Source organism: Takifugu flavidus, chromosome 1 (assembly GCF_003711565.1).
Source record: "Takifugu flavidus isolate HTHZ2018 chromosome 1, ASM371156v2, whole genome shotgun sequence".
In the NCBI taxonomy this organism is placed as follows: domain Eukaryota; kingdom Metazoa; phylum Chordata; class Actinopteri; order Tetraodontiformes; family Tetraodontidae; genus Takifugu; species Takifugu flavidus.
The window spans coordinates 9,359,972-9,377,713 of NC_079520.1; the positions used below are offsets into that span (position 1 = coordinate 9,359,972).

The window sequence follows — 17,742 nt, forward strand, 5'->3', positions numbered from 1 at the left end:
CCAACAACATACTGAAAACATCAACTATACAGTCAGAAGCCAAACATCGACCACACGCTTCAATCAAATAAAAAAAGGTTGACTAAAAGGAAAAGTTCCGCCCCCTCTGTCTGTGCTAGTTCTCTAAGCTCTACCATGGCATGAAGCGGGCCGACAACCCTCCTCACATCTTCGCCACGGCTGATGCAGCCTACAGGAGCATGGTGTCATTCTGCAAAGACCAGGTATCCGGTTTGGAATCGTCCTGTTTGAACCAACTGCTCAGTTCTGGTTTAGGTCAGGTTCCAACAGATGCTCGTTCCTCCGCTCCACTGAAGAATAACGAAGCCCCTCCTTTGTTCTAGTGCATCATCATCAGCGGGGAGAGCGGCGCGGGGAAGACCGAGAGCGCACATTTGATTGTTCAACATCTCACCTTTTTGGGAAAGGTATAGAACAAACACGATCTGCACATTAAACTGAGAAAATGGACATTTTCAAATGGTGGAATGGAACCAAAGGCGTGGCTTCTGTCAGGCTAACAATCGAACGCTACGTGAGAAGATCCTGCAGGTGAACCCCCTCGTGGAGGCCTTTGGGAATGCCTGCACAGCCATCAATGACAACTCCAGCCGCTTCGGCAAATACCTGGAGATGAAGTTCACGCCCACCGGAGCCGTGATCGGCGCCAAGATATCCGAGTACCTGCTGGAGAAGTCGAGGGTCATCAAACAGGCCACGTAGGGGTCAATCAGGCCATCACAAGTAATTTTTTTTTTTTTTTTTTAACCATTTGTTGTGTTTATTTGCCTTCAGGGGGGAGAAAAACTTTCACATATTTTATTACATCTATGCTGGGCTCTATCACCAAAACAAGCTTCGGACCTACAGGCTGCCAGACAAGACGCCTCCCAGGTCAGCACAGCAGCAGGAACACAGCAGCAGGACACCTCTTCTCCTGCAGCTCCACACTCATCACCCTCACGTGTCTCTGGCAGGTATATCGACAGTCAGCACCGCAGAGTGATGCAGGACATCGTCTCCAGCAAACTCTACACGGAGCAGTTCGACGCCATTCAGGACTGCTTCCGAATTATCGGCTTCACTGAAGAAGTAACGCAAACTTGAAGTTGTGTTCAGTCACGGACGGAACACTTATATATGATTTTTCTGCCCTTATCTAGGAGGTCAACTCGGTGTACCAAATCCTTTCGGCCATTCTGAACACAGGAAATATTGAATTTACCGCCATCACATCCCAACACCAGACAGATAAGAGTGAGGTACCAAACTCAGAGGCCTTAGAGAACGGTGAGAAGGAACCCAAAGTCTAACCCTAAATTCAATGTGCTTTTGTGTTAAAAGTTGAATGCAGGTCTTTTTAAAACTACTAACTGCATACATTTAGCCAAGGTCCAAGGTCCAAGGCTTTCACAGTCCTGTTTTATAATGTATGCTTTTGCTACAAAAGAGAAAAAAATCATGATGCAGAATATATTATACATAATCCAAATATACGCTGGCTGGCCAAATGAATTGGTTATTAAAATGATTAATTAGTTGCCACCAAAAAAATAGGTCACACACTTTATTTCATTGGGCCACCTTTAGCCCAGCCCTTACCCTAATCCTTTGCCTCTGCTCTTACCCTGATGCCCCCATCACTCTGGAACAGGGTAAATCTGGACTCCTCAGACCACATGACCTTGTTTCCATTGAGTCCAATCTTTATGCCCACTAGCAATTCTTATCCCTTTTTCCCCGATTAGCCTCACTGATTAGAGGTTTTCTTAAGGCCACACAGCTGTTCAGTCCTGATCCCTTGAGTTCCCTTCATGTTCTGTGTGTGGAAATGCTCTAACGTCCACTACTGAACGCAGCCCTGAGTTCTACTGTTGTCTTTCTACGGTTCGATTCAACCAAACGTTTAAGCGATTGCCGATCAGCATCGCTCAGGCTTTTTTCCAACCACATTTCTCCCTCGAAGACGATGAGAACTGTCCTTCCAGTTCAGAATCGCGTGTTGGACAGTTCTTCACCCAGTTTCTGCATTCTCCCTACCCAAACACCTTTTCCACGACCTCAGGATGTGTCTTTCGATGTGGTTGTTGAAGAAATGAGAAGCTACTCATTGCATCAGCCAGCTGAAAGATTGTTGCCCATGCACTAATTCTCCAATAGGAGGCTCTTACCTATTTACTTGGTTAAACCCAGGTGGCGACTTTCTTTTCGGTGTATTTGCAGCAACCAAAGAAAATTCCACAGGGGACCAGACTGATCTTGTGTTTCCCTTCAGCGGCGTCTCTCCTCAGCATCGGCTCAGAGGAACTCCAGGAGGCTCTGACCTCCCAGTGCGTGGTCACCAGGGGAGAGACCATCATCCGCACCAACACTGTGGACAAAGCCACTGACGTCCGAGACGCCATGTCCAAGGCCTTATATGGGCGGCTGTTCAGCTGGATAGTGAACCGCATCAACACCCTGCTGCAGCCTGACATAAATATATGGTGAGTTCCTGTCTGGGATGCACGGCTACGCGGATGCTCGGTGGTGCCTTCTGTACTAGGTTTCATTTGAACGATGGGGCGTGACATTCTGTGGAGCTCTGATGACCTTTCTGGAAGTCTGTGAAGGTAGACACCAACATCCTGAGGAGAATATCAATGGGCGAAGCCCAGGACAAGTAAAAGAAGGGTGAAACCGTTTTAATAAATTTTTAAAACAGACACGCGTGCACAGAAAATAATGTTGGGATGATTAAAAAGACTTCAGAGAGACTGCAAAGAGGTTGCCCATTGATCCGAAAGAACTCCTCCATGAAAATGAGCGCCGACTGTCAAGAAGTTGTCTCAGAGATGTGCAAAAACCAGAGTTCCTGTCTGCCCGTCCAGTCATCTGCTGTTTCCTTATTGCTGTTAATAACCCAGCTGCGAGGGCTAAAGGTGACCCCTGAATCCAGGGCGTGATGACTGCATGTAAAAAGCCCTGAATGTGTGAGTCAGGCTATTATCTGCTCACACAATGCTTTCAGAAAGGTGCATTGTTTGTAAAGATGTTGAAAACAACTGGAGGTTAAATCAATAGAAATCATTTAAGAAGATCGCTACCTTTTTTTTTAAGGGCGCTGTTTATAGTTTCTCATCAGACTGCAGCACTGTTCAGATCAACACTCTGTATTTGGGTTGAACTCAGATCGTCATTAAAGTTTTATCAATCAATATGGCTGCTGGGGATTTGCTTGTTCCATTACATAGAAGAATAAGTTTGTTTGTCCCCTTTTTTCTCCTTTGAAGTACCGCAGAGAGCGGCATGAATGTGGGAATCCTGGACATCTTTGGATTTGAAAACTTCAAGAGGAACTCCTTTGAACAGTTGTGCATCAACATCGCAAACGAGCAGATCCAGTTTTACTTCAACCAGCACATTTTTGCCCTGGAACAGGTGAGCCTGGCGTTAGAGGGCAGAGCCCACTGCTGTTTTAGGGCTCCATCAAATGGAGCTTCACTCTGAGCCCTGCTGCACAAATCAGGGGGTTGAGAAGAACTCGCGCTTTCTTTTCCACCAGAGCAGAGATGCACTCAACGTGCACCTTTTTACTTTTAGGCAGCGTGCACCGTGTTGTTTGTGCTGCCTCTTAATCAGTCTCTTAATTGATTTAATGAAGTTGTTTACCCTGAAGTCTGTTAATTCTTTCTTGTCCCTGATTAAAATGAAGAGACATTAATCAAGAAACAATTTTGCCATAATGCACTTTAGTCCACCTTGCTAACGCAACAGACTTTTCTTAAAACAAAAGGGTCTGGGATATTTTAGTTATATGGCTCCTTTTATGTTATTACAGTAAAACTGCTCTGCATTTTAACTGAGCACAGCAGCACATTCCACATAATAGAACGCAAACAAAGTGATTCAGTGATGCAGGCCTGCTTTCATTAGCACCGGTCATACTTAGTGTTACCATTTAAGCTTTGCACATTAATTATAGCAGTGATCACTGAAAATAAGGCCTGTGCGACAGAGTTGTTCATCTGCCTCTGAAGATGTTCTTACTGGGAAAAAAAAGGAATGTCATTTCGAGTTAATGACTTAAACATGAGGATGGCTCACATCCGTGGCTTCTGCTTTATTTGTAAAATATATATTTAAGGCAACTTTTTGATCTGAAATTAAATAGATGCAATAATAGCAGAAGACTGGGTTATTTGCAAAATGAAATCAATTATAAATAAGTAAGTGGCTCTATTTGTCAGTTTAGAGACTTTCTGGTTTATGCATTCAGTAAGAGACTCTATTAGGCCTTAAACTTCAGTCATAAACACACGCACACACACACGCACGCACACACACACACACACACGCACACACAGACACACACACACACACACACAGTAGGCTGCAGCTGTTTGGTTTTGTTCATTAGAAACTCATATTTTCTGCTCACACATGCAGAAATCAAATTTAGCTCAGATTGTTTAATTGGGTCATTTAGCAAAGTCATTCATTAGATTACTGTAAGCTGCATTCGCTGGTTCCAATTAGATGGAATACCAGAGTGAGGGGGTGGATGCCAGCCTGGTGGAGTACGAGGACAACAGGCCCATCCTGGACATGTTCCTGCAGAAACCCATGGGCCTGCTGTCCCTGATGGATGAGGAGAGCCGCTTCCCCCAGGCCACTGACCAGACCTTAGTGGGTAAGAGTCGGGCTCCTGTTGCAGCCTGCCCAGACATCAAACAAGGCTTGATAGATGACTAGCGGAGGTCAGAAGTCTCTGCTTTCTGACACGTTGCCTCAGATCTCTGAATTATCATCTTGCATGTGCTGCTAAATCATCTGAATTTGTTTCTTCTAATTAAATTTGTCTCCAGATAAATTTGAAGACAATTTGCGCTGCAAATATTTCTGGATACCGAAACGCATGGAGCTTTGCTTTGGGATTCAGCATTATGCAGGAAAGGTAGGAAACGTGTCTCTGGGTGGGTGCATGTGAGCCTATTCAGGAGTGCTGACAGTGCTGATTTAGCTGTTTTTACTGTGCTGTGTCCGACCCCACAGGTCATGTATAGCGTGGACGGGTTCCTGGAGAAGAACAGAGACACCCTTCCTGCAGACATCGTTGTAGTTTTGAGGACAACGGAGAACAAACTTCTGCAGCAGCTGTTCTCCAGCCCTCTAACTAAAACAGGTACGCTGCGGGTTGAGATCTCAGTGGGGAGAGAACGTCTGCAGTGTCAAACATCTCAGCCACTTAGTGCCACGTTATTCTGCTGCTTAGCACAATGAAAACTTTTCTTAGAGGCAAACTACTGCCCCAATGCCATGGGTCTGGTTGCATTTGAATTGTGCCGGCTTCTATGCTGCTTCCATAAATGTTCAGGTAAGTGGGTTTCCTAAAGACGCAGCTCGCAGGCGTCTCCTGGTCCCCCTTCATTTCAAGCCTCTGCTCGCCGCGCCCGGATAAATCTGCAGTCTCCATTATCTCTTGAGAGGCTCAGCTCTTTGCACGGCGCTCTGTTTTTATTTTCACTAAGCTGTCCCTCTTGGTTTCCCACTGCTGAATGCTATCTTCAGATTGTGGGTGCAGTGGGATATTTTTATGATAAGGTTTCTAAATACCCCGAGGATGAAGAAATAGTATTTAGAGAACACAAAAGGGACCATCCCCACCTCTTTTCTGTTGCTTAAATGAAGGCAGAGTAATGTGCTCATCATTAGCCGTAGCCACGGCCTCCTGGTCACTTGACTTAACCAAAATGCTAATAGATGTGTTAAATTATCAGATTCCCACTTCCTACTTTATTTCTTCTAAGCCACATTATGTGTTTCCCTTCCATTATGGGGGCCTGTAAATGCCTCCTTTCAGTCCCAGTGGCATTAAAAGGAGCTTCAATTCACAAAAGGCACCTTAGTCGAGGCACTGCAGGAAAACCTGTGAGATGTTTCTGTAAACTTCAATAGAAGGTTGTGCACAAGGGAGCCGTCAGCCACTTGTTTTGTGCAGTTAATGGCTTCACACTAGTGCACACTATAAAAACAACTTTGGCGAACACTTAGGTTCAATGCACAGAGACACTGAATGGATGCAAAGATGTGCCTTTAATGTTTCCTGCTGCTGCACATACTGTCACTTCTAGCAGGTATAAAAGCTGCTTGATTTGCATATAATTCCAGGGCACCTTTTTTTTCCTTCTGACATTCAAACTAATGGATCGGGTCTACATGACTCGAAGAAGTAAAATTTTAATATAAGTTGCTCTTTTAGAGTTTTCTGCATGCTCCTTCAAACTGTCCTCTAATGCTCTCAGATTCAATGTTGTGTTATTTCTTTTGGGGGTTGGAGGTCCAGATTTATTATTTCAGTTTCAGAAACTGCAGATCATCTCATCAGATAAAAGCTATGAAACTCTCTGCTTCCCCTTATCGTTATGGAAAAGATGGAGCACAGTTTAAAGGGAGATACAGTATAGCATCGGGAAAATTATAAATCCATTCTTCAGGGTAAAATTTGCGGGGGGATTTAATTTGCATTTTACTTCACATTATAGATTCACTGTTATCTGTGAAATTAACATTATCTAGGGGATCTGATAGAAATCAGTTTTACACCAGGGTGGTTACGCAATGTGAGGATGCTCTGGCACATTGTCACCACTAGGGGACACCATACAGTCTGCCACCCTGGTGGTAAATGAGATGGGGACATAAATTAACGAATTAATGTTCACACAATATATTTTACTAAAATTCTAAAACATACAAACAAACAAAAACAGGCTTCATCTATTTTCCAGCCCATTCCCCTCACACACGCCACCTAATACGTGTTGAGGATCCATCCACCTTGTGTTTTGAGAACAGTGGGAGATTCAGAAGGCCCCAGGAAGCACAAAGCTCCCAGGCGGTGAATTGTGAGGCCACTTTAACCCTGCAGAATGTGGTTCTTGACTTTTGGACATGCGGTGGTGTTTTGTCAGAGGAAATGGGATGTATTTGCATGGACAAATTCATCCAAGTTAGGGCTTTTCCCCTGATCACAAGGATCACAGTGTTTGAGTTGGCTGAGCGGGCCCTGCCAGGGGCCTGGATGGCCTGCAGTCACAGCATGGGTCTGTGTGCGTGTTGCTGTGTGTATGTGCATGTGAGAGTGTGTGAGGCTGCAGGCTGCTGGCCGTGTTGTATGTGGCAGAGCACATCTGCACTCCTAGCACCTTCAGCGCGCCAACTCTCCGTCAGAGCGTGCTGAAAGTGGAGGATGTGCAGATTGATGTGCACTGGGAAAAGTTCTCAAACAGTCACATTATAATACCGCCTTTATTTACTCTTTCTGTCAAATACGACTTGGTGATGTTTAGTGTTCCTAGAATTGGTGTCAACAACCCCTGCACAGCGATTAAGCTCTTTTTAAGGTAATGATATGAAAAGAACACATTTATTTGCAGAAAACTAGGTCGTTTGAACACTTTTTTACCGAATATACTGATGATTCCATATTTTGACCATGGCCCGAGCCGACAGACTTCCAGAGCATCTCAGCTCTTGCACAGTCCAGTTGGCCCTTCACCTAATCTCCTGGCTTTGCTAATTTTGCTAGTTTCCTAGTAGCACTGGAAATATTGAAGATATCTGCGCCCTGCCTGTATCACTATAACTATTTTTCCATCGTTCTTAATGATACGGGCTCATCTCGCAGCATTCTGCTGAATGGTGTTGGGATTCGTGTGACTAGATTTCATCGGCCGTTGCATCTTTCACCTGAAACAGCCCATCTGCTTTCTTCTCTGCATCTCCCTCCATCTTCCCTTCATGTCAGAAGATCCCCCTGTGCAGAAATGACAGGCTTCTCTCAGCGATATGACACATTTGGCTCTTTGTTCTCTCCCAGCAGAAGTCTTTTTTTATCGTGGCGGGCCGACGGCCCAAGACTTCCACTCGCTGTGTAGAGAGACGCACACACTGATGCATTTCTTTACTAATCGTAAATGTTTTGAGTCAGCAGTGGGATTTCTGATGGCCCCGCGCATCAATAGCGGGGAGCCGGCTCGCCTAAGTCACATGATACAACATCCTTTGATAAATGCAACACAGTGTTGTGTCACTAAAAGCCAATTACACCATGCTCCTTCTGATTGATCTGCTCTGACAGTAGTGGCTGGCATTTAAATCAGCCGCCCCCAGAGCCAACTCTAGGCATAAACGGTGGTGGTATGCGGAGGGTGGGGAGGGTGGCGGGAGGTTATGGATGCCTTAATCTCATTTGCTTGGTTGCTGAGTTGAGTTTCTAGATCACATGTTTTCAAAAAGAGAGCGGGAGAGCGTCTGAGAAATCCAGCAAGCCTCTGCTCGCTCAGCTCGGCGAGGCTGCAACTTTGATTGTCCCCCGTGTCGACAGCTCGATCCACAGCTTCTGAAGTACAAGACGCACACTGGGACTCATAAAAGCGTGCGGGAGGTGTCATATTGAACGCAGGATTGCTTTTTAATCCCGGGCACATTGACTATTCTTGTCAATAGAACCCCAATACAACTGCCAGCTTGAGCTTTTTTTTCCTTACAGGATTCTTGCTGGGCTTAATTTTCAAAGTGAATGCACAGATGCCAGGGAAGCCGTTTTTTTCTGTACCTACACACACACACACACACACCACACACACACACACACACACACACGCACACAGGCATTCTCACACACATCCACACAGACACAGTTGTCCTGGAACTCCATGCCAAGAGCAACATGCATGAAGTAGAACGAGCAGTGGGACACTCCTCCACCTCCTGTTCCTTTGGACTGAGTGACCCCATGTGAAACATTTCCCTCCCTTCTTTTCCTTTTGTAATTTCCTTTTTTAAAATTGTTATTAAAACTCTTATTTTACCATCATCAGACAGCAAAAGACAGAAATGCCTCCAGCCTTAACTAAAACCACATGATCTCCCCCCCCCCAGACGAATATTCGCTGGCCTGTTATTTGAATAATTATGATCCACATCATTAAACTAGTTCCCCACTGTATCTAAATTAGAGGGTCTTCTTTTAGGCCGGACATCACAGGTGTTGCCTTGGTTTCATGTCTCAGGAGGCAGAAATCTTTGAGGATACTGACTATTAACCCGTGCTCTAATCATCTAGTCAGGAGGGGATATGAAACCCGCCAGAAGAATGAATTAATACGACCCGCCAAGGAATACATGAAGAAATCAGCGACTGTCCATTTGCAAGGCTTAGGTACAACTGTCATACTTTCTCTCGCGGCAGCGCAACCCCTTCATCTCGCCTTGATGGTGTCATGGAAGTGAGAGGCGTGAAAGCACAGTGACACTCCACGAGCCCGTTCCACCCGCAGCCGCTAATTCATCATGACAAATGTGCTGAGATGATCCGGCCCAGCAGCACTAATGGGGAGAGGAGAGAGCGCACTTCATTTGCACAAGACCCACTCCAATTAATCCATCCAGCTTTACTCTGGGCTAATTGGAGCGGGGCCCTCCCTGCCTGTGTGTTGTTAATACACCCGACACAGTTTAAACGCTCCTGTTCTCAGAGATCCCACTTTTTTTGGTGTGTGTGGGGGTCTGTGTGTACATTGTGCCAAAGGGCTGTTTGAGGTTACAGATTCTGTCTCGGTGTTCCCCAACAAAAAGCAATATTACAAACATGCGTCATCTGCTCGTTATCATATTTTCTATGTTTCATTTCAGGTGACGATTCAGAGCCTGCATAAATTATTCCGAGCACATTTGTAGCAAAATTACAGTATATATGTAAATGTGACAGGACGCTCTGCCTTTAATTTTGTTTACAGTATGTTCAAAACTCAAAATGTGTTACATTATATATTAAAGCTAAGTAAAATACAGCAGATTAATGTCAGAAGCTAAAAGAGGGTAGCGGTGGCTTAGAAAAGGATCTGAGTCTGTTTGAAGTCATATGTTTTGGGTTGTTTTGACTACAGCCATGTGCGTGTGTGTTTGCGCACACGTGCATATGTGTGTATTTGTGTCACGGTTTAAAACCTTTGGAGCAGATGTCTGGAGATCGAAGGGTCTTAATGAATCCCTCATAACCTAATTTTGATCTCTGCGCCACTGATACGTCTGACACACACTTGTTCGTCCAGGGTCCTCTGAGGAAACCCGGCGCTGATCCATTCTTTAAGAGCTTTTTTGGCGCGTCGTCGAGCCGCGACTGACACCACTCTCCAAATCATATAGCCTGACGACGCCTGCACATTTGCATTTCTCGACTCCGGCTGCTGAGAAACCTGGAACAATTGTTGGCTTGTCACTTCGGCTTTATCTTCAAAAACTTACAAAGGTTTTCCTCGGCGCTGTACACGGCTGCTTGGGTAATACTGCCTCCTGTGTCTGCAGACGTATTTTTCTAAAGGTGTGTGTGGCACATCTGTGCAGCTATTGTTTATTCATGGAGTAAACCCTTTGAAATGTGTTAAGATACTTCCCACTCATTATAAAAATCCTGCCACCCATGGATTAGGACTTTGATGTCACCAATCCTGCTTCAAAGGCTTCTTTCACTGCTATTAATCACAGTTTAGCCTCTGAAGATATAGCCAGAGAAAACATTTGGACATCTTGTGCAGAAACTTTGAAATGTTCAGACTGTCTTGGATATGCTATATTCATATCTTTTGCGTTGTGTGTGGGGCCGTTGGACTGCCGTGCACGCAGCTGCACGTCTAAGTCGATGGGCTTCTGCTCAGATTTGGCTCTTTGTGAACTGTCTTTGTTGAACAATACTGTTAATGGAATAATGCAGCCACTGTGTTTTTCTGTGTAAACCACCACGAAGAGCTCGCCGCGTGTGATACGTTTCTGATCAGTCAGTCCTTTCAGACTTTCTAAGCTCTGAATATACGTATTTTAAAAAGTCTGTACCTCCTTGGATGTTGTCACTGCTCGCTGCTTTTAAAAATGGAACCGTGATCAGAAACGTCTGGGTAATGTAATTTTAACTGTGAGGTTAAACAGAGATCAGATGTGCACAGCTCATGAGGTCCAAGCACAGATTCTCTATTAGACAGATGTTTTGAGTCTGTGATTCTAGAACATTCACCTTATTTGTCTTGAAACCATTCCTATTTAGTTTCCTTCTGCAGGCTTCAGATCAGTGTCAACAAGTTCTTCTCCAAAGTTCTCCTGCAGACTGAATCAGACTGTGCTTCGTGATTTCTCTGCATTTCCTTGACCTTCCGCGTCTCTACAATCCTTTCAGGACCTGCTGCAGAGAAACATCCACACAGTGGACGCTGCCACCACGATTCATATCAAGATGTTTGAAGTTTGGCTTCTGCCAAACATAAAAGCTACTCTGATGGCAACAAAGAGCTGTTCTGGGGTCTTTTTTTATTGGAGCATAAAGATTGAACTGTTTTAGGAGCCTGAACACCAGCTGACAGTTAACGCGTCCCAGAGTCGTCATGAGCGCTTTGGTCACGTCTCTCACTGGTCTTCTGCTAAACAGATTTACATGTGCCAATCTGGGTTGTAGCCACATTTTCTCCCGTTTGTTGGAGCTGTGCATTGTCTCCAAGTTTCACAGGAGCACCGATTCAGGAAAATTTATACTTTCCTTGTCTTAAAGCTGATTTTCTTTTATTTTTTTATTGATCAGGTAACCTGGCGACACCCCGAGCACGTGTCACCGCTGCCTCCAGATCTCTGCCACCACAGCTCTCATCAGGGCGCACCAAGGTGAGATTAGAGCATCTGTAGCCTGCACTCTGACATCTGAGAGCATCATGGGCTTCCCCCCCCTTATTATTATTATAATTATTATCGGTTGTTGCTCACGGGCCCAGTAAAAACTTGAGCTGTGAAGTGTAGCATCATTAATTGACCGGCCTGTTGTGTTACTGTTTCGCTTGTGGTGATGCAGCATCGCCATCTGGCACGTCTGTGACATAAAAGTGCTTTTTCAGACGGACTAATGATCACAACGACTGTTGTTTGTGTTGTTAATGGGTGCTAGAATGCTGTAAAACTGACTGTGAGAGGCCAGAGGAGGTTCACTCCTGTGTGTAGCAACGCTGAAAAGAAGATTTACTGCAGGATACTCTTGGCATCTATTTTGACTGTTAATCATCCCCACCGACTCTTTCATGCTCTGCTTCTTTGTGCAATAAAGGAGAAAATGTTTCCTGCTCCACTGTCTTTCTCAAATGTTTTACTCTGTTTAAAGGGACTCTTTCAACCGAATCATTCCTTTCCAGTATTCAGGCCTCTTTACTTCTCCATCCAATTCTCTCTTCCTTTATTTCCATGTCACTTGCCGACATTGGCTGCTTTCAGTCTCCTAAATACCTGTTGAAGGTAAGATCTTCACTGAAATTACAGTATATCCTAGATCTATCCTTTTGCCCATAATCCATCATTAGTGTAAACATGCTGTGACACGTCGTCATGTAGAGAAACACACAAGCACCGTCTCTGATTTTACTACGTAGAACTTCTCCTCGGTGATTTCTGAACAAGACGAGGCCGACTTTAGCGGTGATTGATGTAATATGCATGTCGTCGTGTTCTCCATCAGAAAAGTTGACAAAAAGTGACAATTAGGTGAAAGTTGCCCGAGTGGCCGTCTAAAGAAGTAGCGTGCTTCCTGATGAATAATTTGTAATTCAGATTCATCCCTTCATGTAGCTCAGGCAGCATTCGGTGTACTTTTTTGTACTTGGATGAAATAAAGTGTTAAAATATTCACTTTGCCATGTTGGCTTACCATAAAATATCCAATGCATCATTAATTTTGATGAAGCCATGAACCGCCGAGGCCATTAGAAAGCTTATATTGTGTCCTCGTTAATCCGTTGTCGGGATGACTGTCTGCCTGATGACGGCTAGTCTCATTACTCAGAGTGTGGCGCGGTTGTCCCATGCCCCACAGCAGTTCAGAATTATTCTCTGGACTGTTAGTTTTAAGTGTTTATAGGGATAGGTTACGAAGATGGGAAAAGTTAGGACAGCTGTGTATTCCCAACCGGCTCATTGAGAGGAAGGAAGCCTGCTGCCATAATACCTTTATCACTGCAGTCGCCTGCAGACCTCGTCAGGCTGCAAATAAATTGCATCTCGTTTCAATCTGCTGCCTTTGCTGCAATGCTTCTGTCTCAGAGGTCTGTAGGTCTGCAAGCATGTTCACAGGAATCTTTGTGTCCAGGTGGACACCATGGAGATGATGCGGCACCCTGGAGAAACTACCAACATGAGGAGACAGACTGTGGCCTCCTATTTCCGTGTACGTTTATTATTATTATTATTGTTGTTATTATTATTATTATTATTATTATTATTATTATTATTTTATTTTGCTTTCATGCTGCTAAAAGAGATGCTAGCAACTGCAACACTGTCCAATTTTCTACTGAGAAAAAATCTTAATGTCCGAATTATTCACATTCAACAGTTCTAGTGATTAAATTATTAATTAAGTTATTTAAGTTACAGTTCACATTAAGTGCTCTGTAGCGTTGTGCACTTAAAAATTTGAGGCTTATAGCCACGTCACTGTTAATGGTTAAAATAAACCAAGTGGATAAAATCAATCCCAGGTTTCCAGTCACAGAACCACAAGCAGATGGTAGAAACATTTTACCAGCATAAAAGAATCATATTACCACCACTGGGGAACTCGGTTATTATTATTTTTTCTATTTCATTTGTTTTCATCTGATATGTGAGAGGACTGACATCTCCTTTTGGGGCTGATTAACACTGTCTATTGATATTCATCTGGTATTCTGCTATTAAACACATCTAAATCTGAAAAAAAAAACATGAATGTTTGAAGCTGGAGTTGGAGTAATTACAACTGAACTCGCTCCCCCAAATTGAAAGAGTGAAATCACACGTTAAATCTTGTTTGGTCTCTGCACGTTCTTTATCCATGTCTGCAGTACTCCCTGATGGACCTGCTGTCTAAGATGGTGGTGGGTCACCCGCACTTTGTGCGCTGCATCAAACCCAACGACGGCAGACAGGCGCTGTGTTTCTGCCAGGAGAGGGTGATGGTGCAGCTGCGCTACACGGGGATCCTGGAGACGGTGAACATCCGCCGCCAGGGCTACTCCCACCGCATCCCCTTTCAAGAGTTTGTCAACAGGTACCGACCGCATCTAGAGAGGCAACACTGAACGTGTTCTGAGCCCTGACACGACCCGGAGGTGGAGCAGAACGCGCGAGCCGTGCTCAGCATCACACAGAAACACCCATTCTTTAATTAGAGCAGCGTACATGTTGGGCTGAGCAATAGGCAGACTAATTAGGAGTCATTAGTGATCGTAGGAGACTAAATCTTACAGCTCTTATACAGACACTTCAGTCTGAAAACATTCAAATAATTCAAACAGAGAGGAACTGTGATTACGACATATGGTGCATTAATGGATCTTCCTTTTACTGTTTATTCAGAATTGCTGCCACGAAAGGCTGTAGTCTCTGTGGAGTTACATTAGAACACAATTAATCCAAGGATTCATTATTAGGGGGTATTTACATGAGAGCGTAGCTGTTGCTGGTGCAAATGTGGGACGGGGCCCTGTTCAAATGATTGCATATGTGGAGCTCTGTGGAAGGACAAATACACAGACAAGTGTGGGAAAATGCAGAGAAACTCATGTTTGATCACTTTGGCTTTGAAAACTATTCCAGCAACACTAATGTGGATGATATCAAATTGAATTATCTTGAGATGGTGGCTTAAAGAAATCTTTTAGATGTTTGGTTCCATTCGCTGCTTAAGGGAACTTGAAATAATTCATAAATTCGGTGCCCTAAAACTTTTCATGAATGAATCGAAGAGCTGATTTTTTTCTGATTGTTTCGTGACACCTGTGCACAGGTGAGTGTGAGAGGACATCGCACTGTTCATGTTGACCTTACTTCTAAGTCCATATTATCCTACCTGAGCTCGGCAGAAGTCACGCAGTCTGAATGCTCTGTTGAGTGAAAACTGATTTAAATTTGTGTCCTCGTATCAAAGACCTGTCTGATGTTTCTTTGTATTTATCATCAAAGAAATAACAGGTATCAACAGGAATTAGAATGAAAGGCTTTACACAGAGGCAGGGTTGGCACTTCAAAGGAGTTTTTCTTCTTGTTGTTCTTTTGGACCACAAGAACGTCGGGGATGAACTGGCCGTTTCGCCTTGATGTCCCTGAGCAAACAGTCAGAGCTGCTCGGTCCCATGGTGGCGTTTTCAGACACGCAGAGGGGCCAAAGAATATGACAGGGTCCCCGCGCTGATGGACTGTTTCTGCGTCCACTGGAACAAGAGACATCTATTTGTTCAAAAGAGCTCCAACAAAGGGCCTCTGTGGAGGACACAGTCAGGACTGTGGTCAGGCCTTCCAACAACAGGAGCACCACTTTCTTTTCTTTTCTTTTCTTTTCTTTTCTTTCCTTTTCTTTTCTTTTCTTTTCTTTTCTTTTCTTTTCTTTTCTTTTCTTTTCTTTTCTTTTCTTTTCTTTTCTTTTCTTTTCTTTTCTTTTCTTTTCTTTTCTTCTTTTCTTTTCTTTTCTCAGAAATCCTGATTGGGTTTTGTAATGTAAATGTAGAATTCCATGGGACAGTGGGAATATTTGGGATCTTATGTCGATTTTCTTTTTCCTATTTGTACCCTGCTGAGCTCAAAGTTAATTAAGATGATTTGTTTTTGCAGCCTAATCCAGAAGATTTCCTCTGTCCAACTGTATATTTAAACGTTTAAGAGTGTACATTAGCCCGTGTCTGACTTTATCTTGAAATCTGATCCTTTTATATTAATTGCAAAACATGTTTTTGAGAAAATTTGCACAGGAATATTTCCTCATCCCATAATATTTCAGGAAGTTTGGTATAAGGCTGAGTTGGGACTAAAAGTGGGAGTGTGACTACTAAGAACACATAGATTTCTGGTTTGAAAGTAAATATCAAAAGCAACGTGGGACTGGACGACCTCACCTCGCAGAGTCCCGTCTTGCTCTGTCTTCTCCCTCTGTGTGTCGGCTCAGCTCCTCCTATAACCCATAATGCCATGTCAAGTATGACCATGCACATGTTCAAAGAAACCTGGACGTGGCGTTCTATCTTCAACAGACTGACTGTTTTTGGTCATTATAATAAATCTAAACAATCCACATTTTTGACCACATTGCACCATCAGCTTTAAAAGGCCATGTGACATTTTTCCTGGTTTTCTCTTTTGTCCTCTCTCAAAGATATTATTACCTTGCATTTCGAGCCCACCAAATGCCAGAGACCAGCAAGGAGAATGTTGTTGCCATACTGGAGCGGGCTAAAATGAAAGACTGGGTGCTGGGAACGACAAAGGTAAACCATGAGGAAGAAATCTCTATTCCCGTGTAATCTGACGAGGAGATATCAGGATGGTCTAATCCAGGCTGAACATGCGGGCAGGTTTTCCTCAGGTACTACCACGTGGAGCAGCTGAACCTGCTGCTCAGGGAGGTGATCGCCCGCGTGGTTGTGATGCAGGCGTACACCAAAGGCTGGCTGGGTGCCCGACGCTACCGTAGAGACAGGGAGAAGAGAAGCCGAGGAGCCGTCCTCATCCAGTCAGGTACGCAGCCGTCAGTCCGGCAGCAAACACGCATCTCCGGATTTAAAGAAAAAAAGAAATGCAAATCAGCATCAAAATATCGACGTGTCCTTTGATCACCCACTTGTGAAACAGGTGTAGATTAGTCATGAAGGTGCCCTGGGCGACCTGCAGCGTATTATGTTCATAAGAGTAGAGAGTTCGATAACCACAGTTTGACCCACGAGGGTTAAGAGCAACGCTTGGGAGCAGCAACAGGAGCACGGAGAGTTCAAAGGGATCCATCCCGCTGCCACCTGCTTTAGCCAGGTTTTGAAGTGGGATCTTGTGGACTATATATGAGCCTGTTTTGTTTCAAAGAGGCAAATCAGCAATCACACACACCCACACACACACACACGCACACACACACTCGCTGTGTCTCTGTTTCCCCAGCCTGGAGGGGCCATGTTGCTCGACAGAACTTCAAGCGGATGAAAAAGGAGCGGGAAGAGGCAGCCACCCGCATTCAGTCAGGTAAAGAAATGTTTGCATATTTTCCCTCAAGTTCCCGTCCGGACTTTCCCATGCAGTCCAGTATTCGGTGGCTTTTTTTTTTTCTACCTCCGGACGTTTTCAAAAGGGAAAAAGGGGGATACTGGTCTGAAAAACCTTATATCTTTGTGAAACACCTTTTTGATCTTGATGAGCGGCCCATGAAACACTGCTAATTAATTAATAATGCATACAGAAAGGCTTTTGAAAGTTTGGGCAGCATTTGGTCCCCATGTTTCAGAAGAACAGTGCATACCGAGATCCTTTTTTTCCTTTCATCTCTTTCCCAGTAAAGGCAAGAGAGGGGCTTATCCCTTCTGTTTCCTCACGACTTCCTCTCTCAAATTCCTGGCCCATTACACAGCTCTCACATACCAGAAACAAGATGCCTTTTTATACTGTCAACCTTTTCATCTGAAATGTAAATTAATTCTTACTCAGTGTGCCTTGACGAAGATCAAAGTGGGCACATTAACCTTCCCGGGTCCCCCCCCCCCATTCCTTGGAGCCTCTCAGTGGAGGACAAGGGAGGGTGCCAAAAGGGGCAGAAGAGAGAAGAGGAGGGGGAGGAGATTTGGCATTGTTACCCCTCACTCTCCTCAGGGTTGCCCTCATCTGACACACAGAGCATCTCAGTCGCCTGCACACCTTGTGTAAATGTCTCCCATTAAA

The 17,742-nt window shown here is 44.4% G+C and overlaps 1 protein-coding gene and 1 long non-coding RNA gene across 7 annotated transcripts in view; one reads left to right on the forward strand and one right to left on the reverse strand.

Moving 5' to 3' along the window:
- Positions 1 to 17,742, forward strand: part of myo3b (myosin IIIB) — a 48,274-nt gene that overhangs the window by 14,898 nt on the left and 15,634 nt on the right. For 4 of the 5 annotated variants that reach the window (XR_008952315.1, XM_057044909.1, XM_057044919.1 and 1 more), the window contains 18 exons: positions 120 to 224; positions 345 to 428; positions 517 to 719; positions 796 to 894; positions 978 to 1,092; positions 1,164 to 1,290; positions 2,276 to 2,486; positions 3,273 to 3,420; positions 4,519 to 4,672; positions 4,848 to 4,936; positions 5,035 to 5,164; positions 11,612 to 11,691; positions 12,289 to 12,309; positions 13,157 to 13,234; positions 13,893 to 14,098; positions 16,196 to 16,307; positions 16,395 to 16,557; positions 16,972 to 17,052. Coding sequence is in view for 4 of the 5 variants with exons in the window: in XM_057044909.1 (XP_056900889.1) it covers positions 120 to 224; positions 345 to 428; positions 517 to 719; positions 796 to 894; positions 978 to 1,092; positions 1,164 to 1,290; positions 2,276 to 2,486; positions 3,273 to 3,420; positions 4,519 to 4,672; positions 4,848 to 4,936; positions 5,035 to 5,164; positions 11,612 to 11,691; positions 12,289 to 12,309; positions 13,157 to 13,234; positions 13,893 to 14,098; positions 16,196 to 16,307; positions 16,395 to 16,557; positions 16,972 to 17,052 (2,206 nt within the window). In the remaining variant the exon portion in view is untranslated. The remainder of the gene's footprint in view (positions 1 to 119; positions 225 to 344; positions 429 to 516; positions 720 to 795; positions 895 to 977; positions 1,093 to 1,163; positions 1,291 to 2,275; positions 2,487 to 3,272; positions 3,421 to 4,518; positions 4,673 to 4,847; positions 4,937 to 5,034; positions 5,165 to 11,611; positions 11,692 to 12,288; positions 12,310 to 13,156; positions 13,235 to 13,892; positions 14,099 to 16,195; positions 16,308 to 16,394; positions 16,558 to 16,971; positions 17,053 to 17,742) is intronic. The other variant, XM_057044926.1, reaches the window with a different exon arrangement.
- LOC130532346 (uncharacterized) lies at positions 14,367 to 16,344 on the reverse strand. 2 transcript variants are annotated; one of them, XR_008952317.1, is made up of 3 exons: positions 16,206 to 16,344; positions 15,939 to 15,994; positions 14,367 to 15,309 (listed from the first exon to the last, which is right to left on the reverse strand). It is a non-coding gene; the product is annotated as an uncharacterized LOC130532346 (long non-coding RNA). The 2 variants fall into 2 exon arrangements; XR_008952316.1 differs by having other exon boundaries at positions 14,367 to 15,994.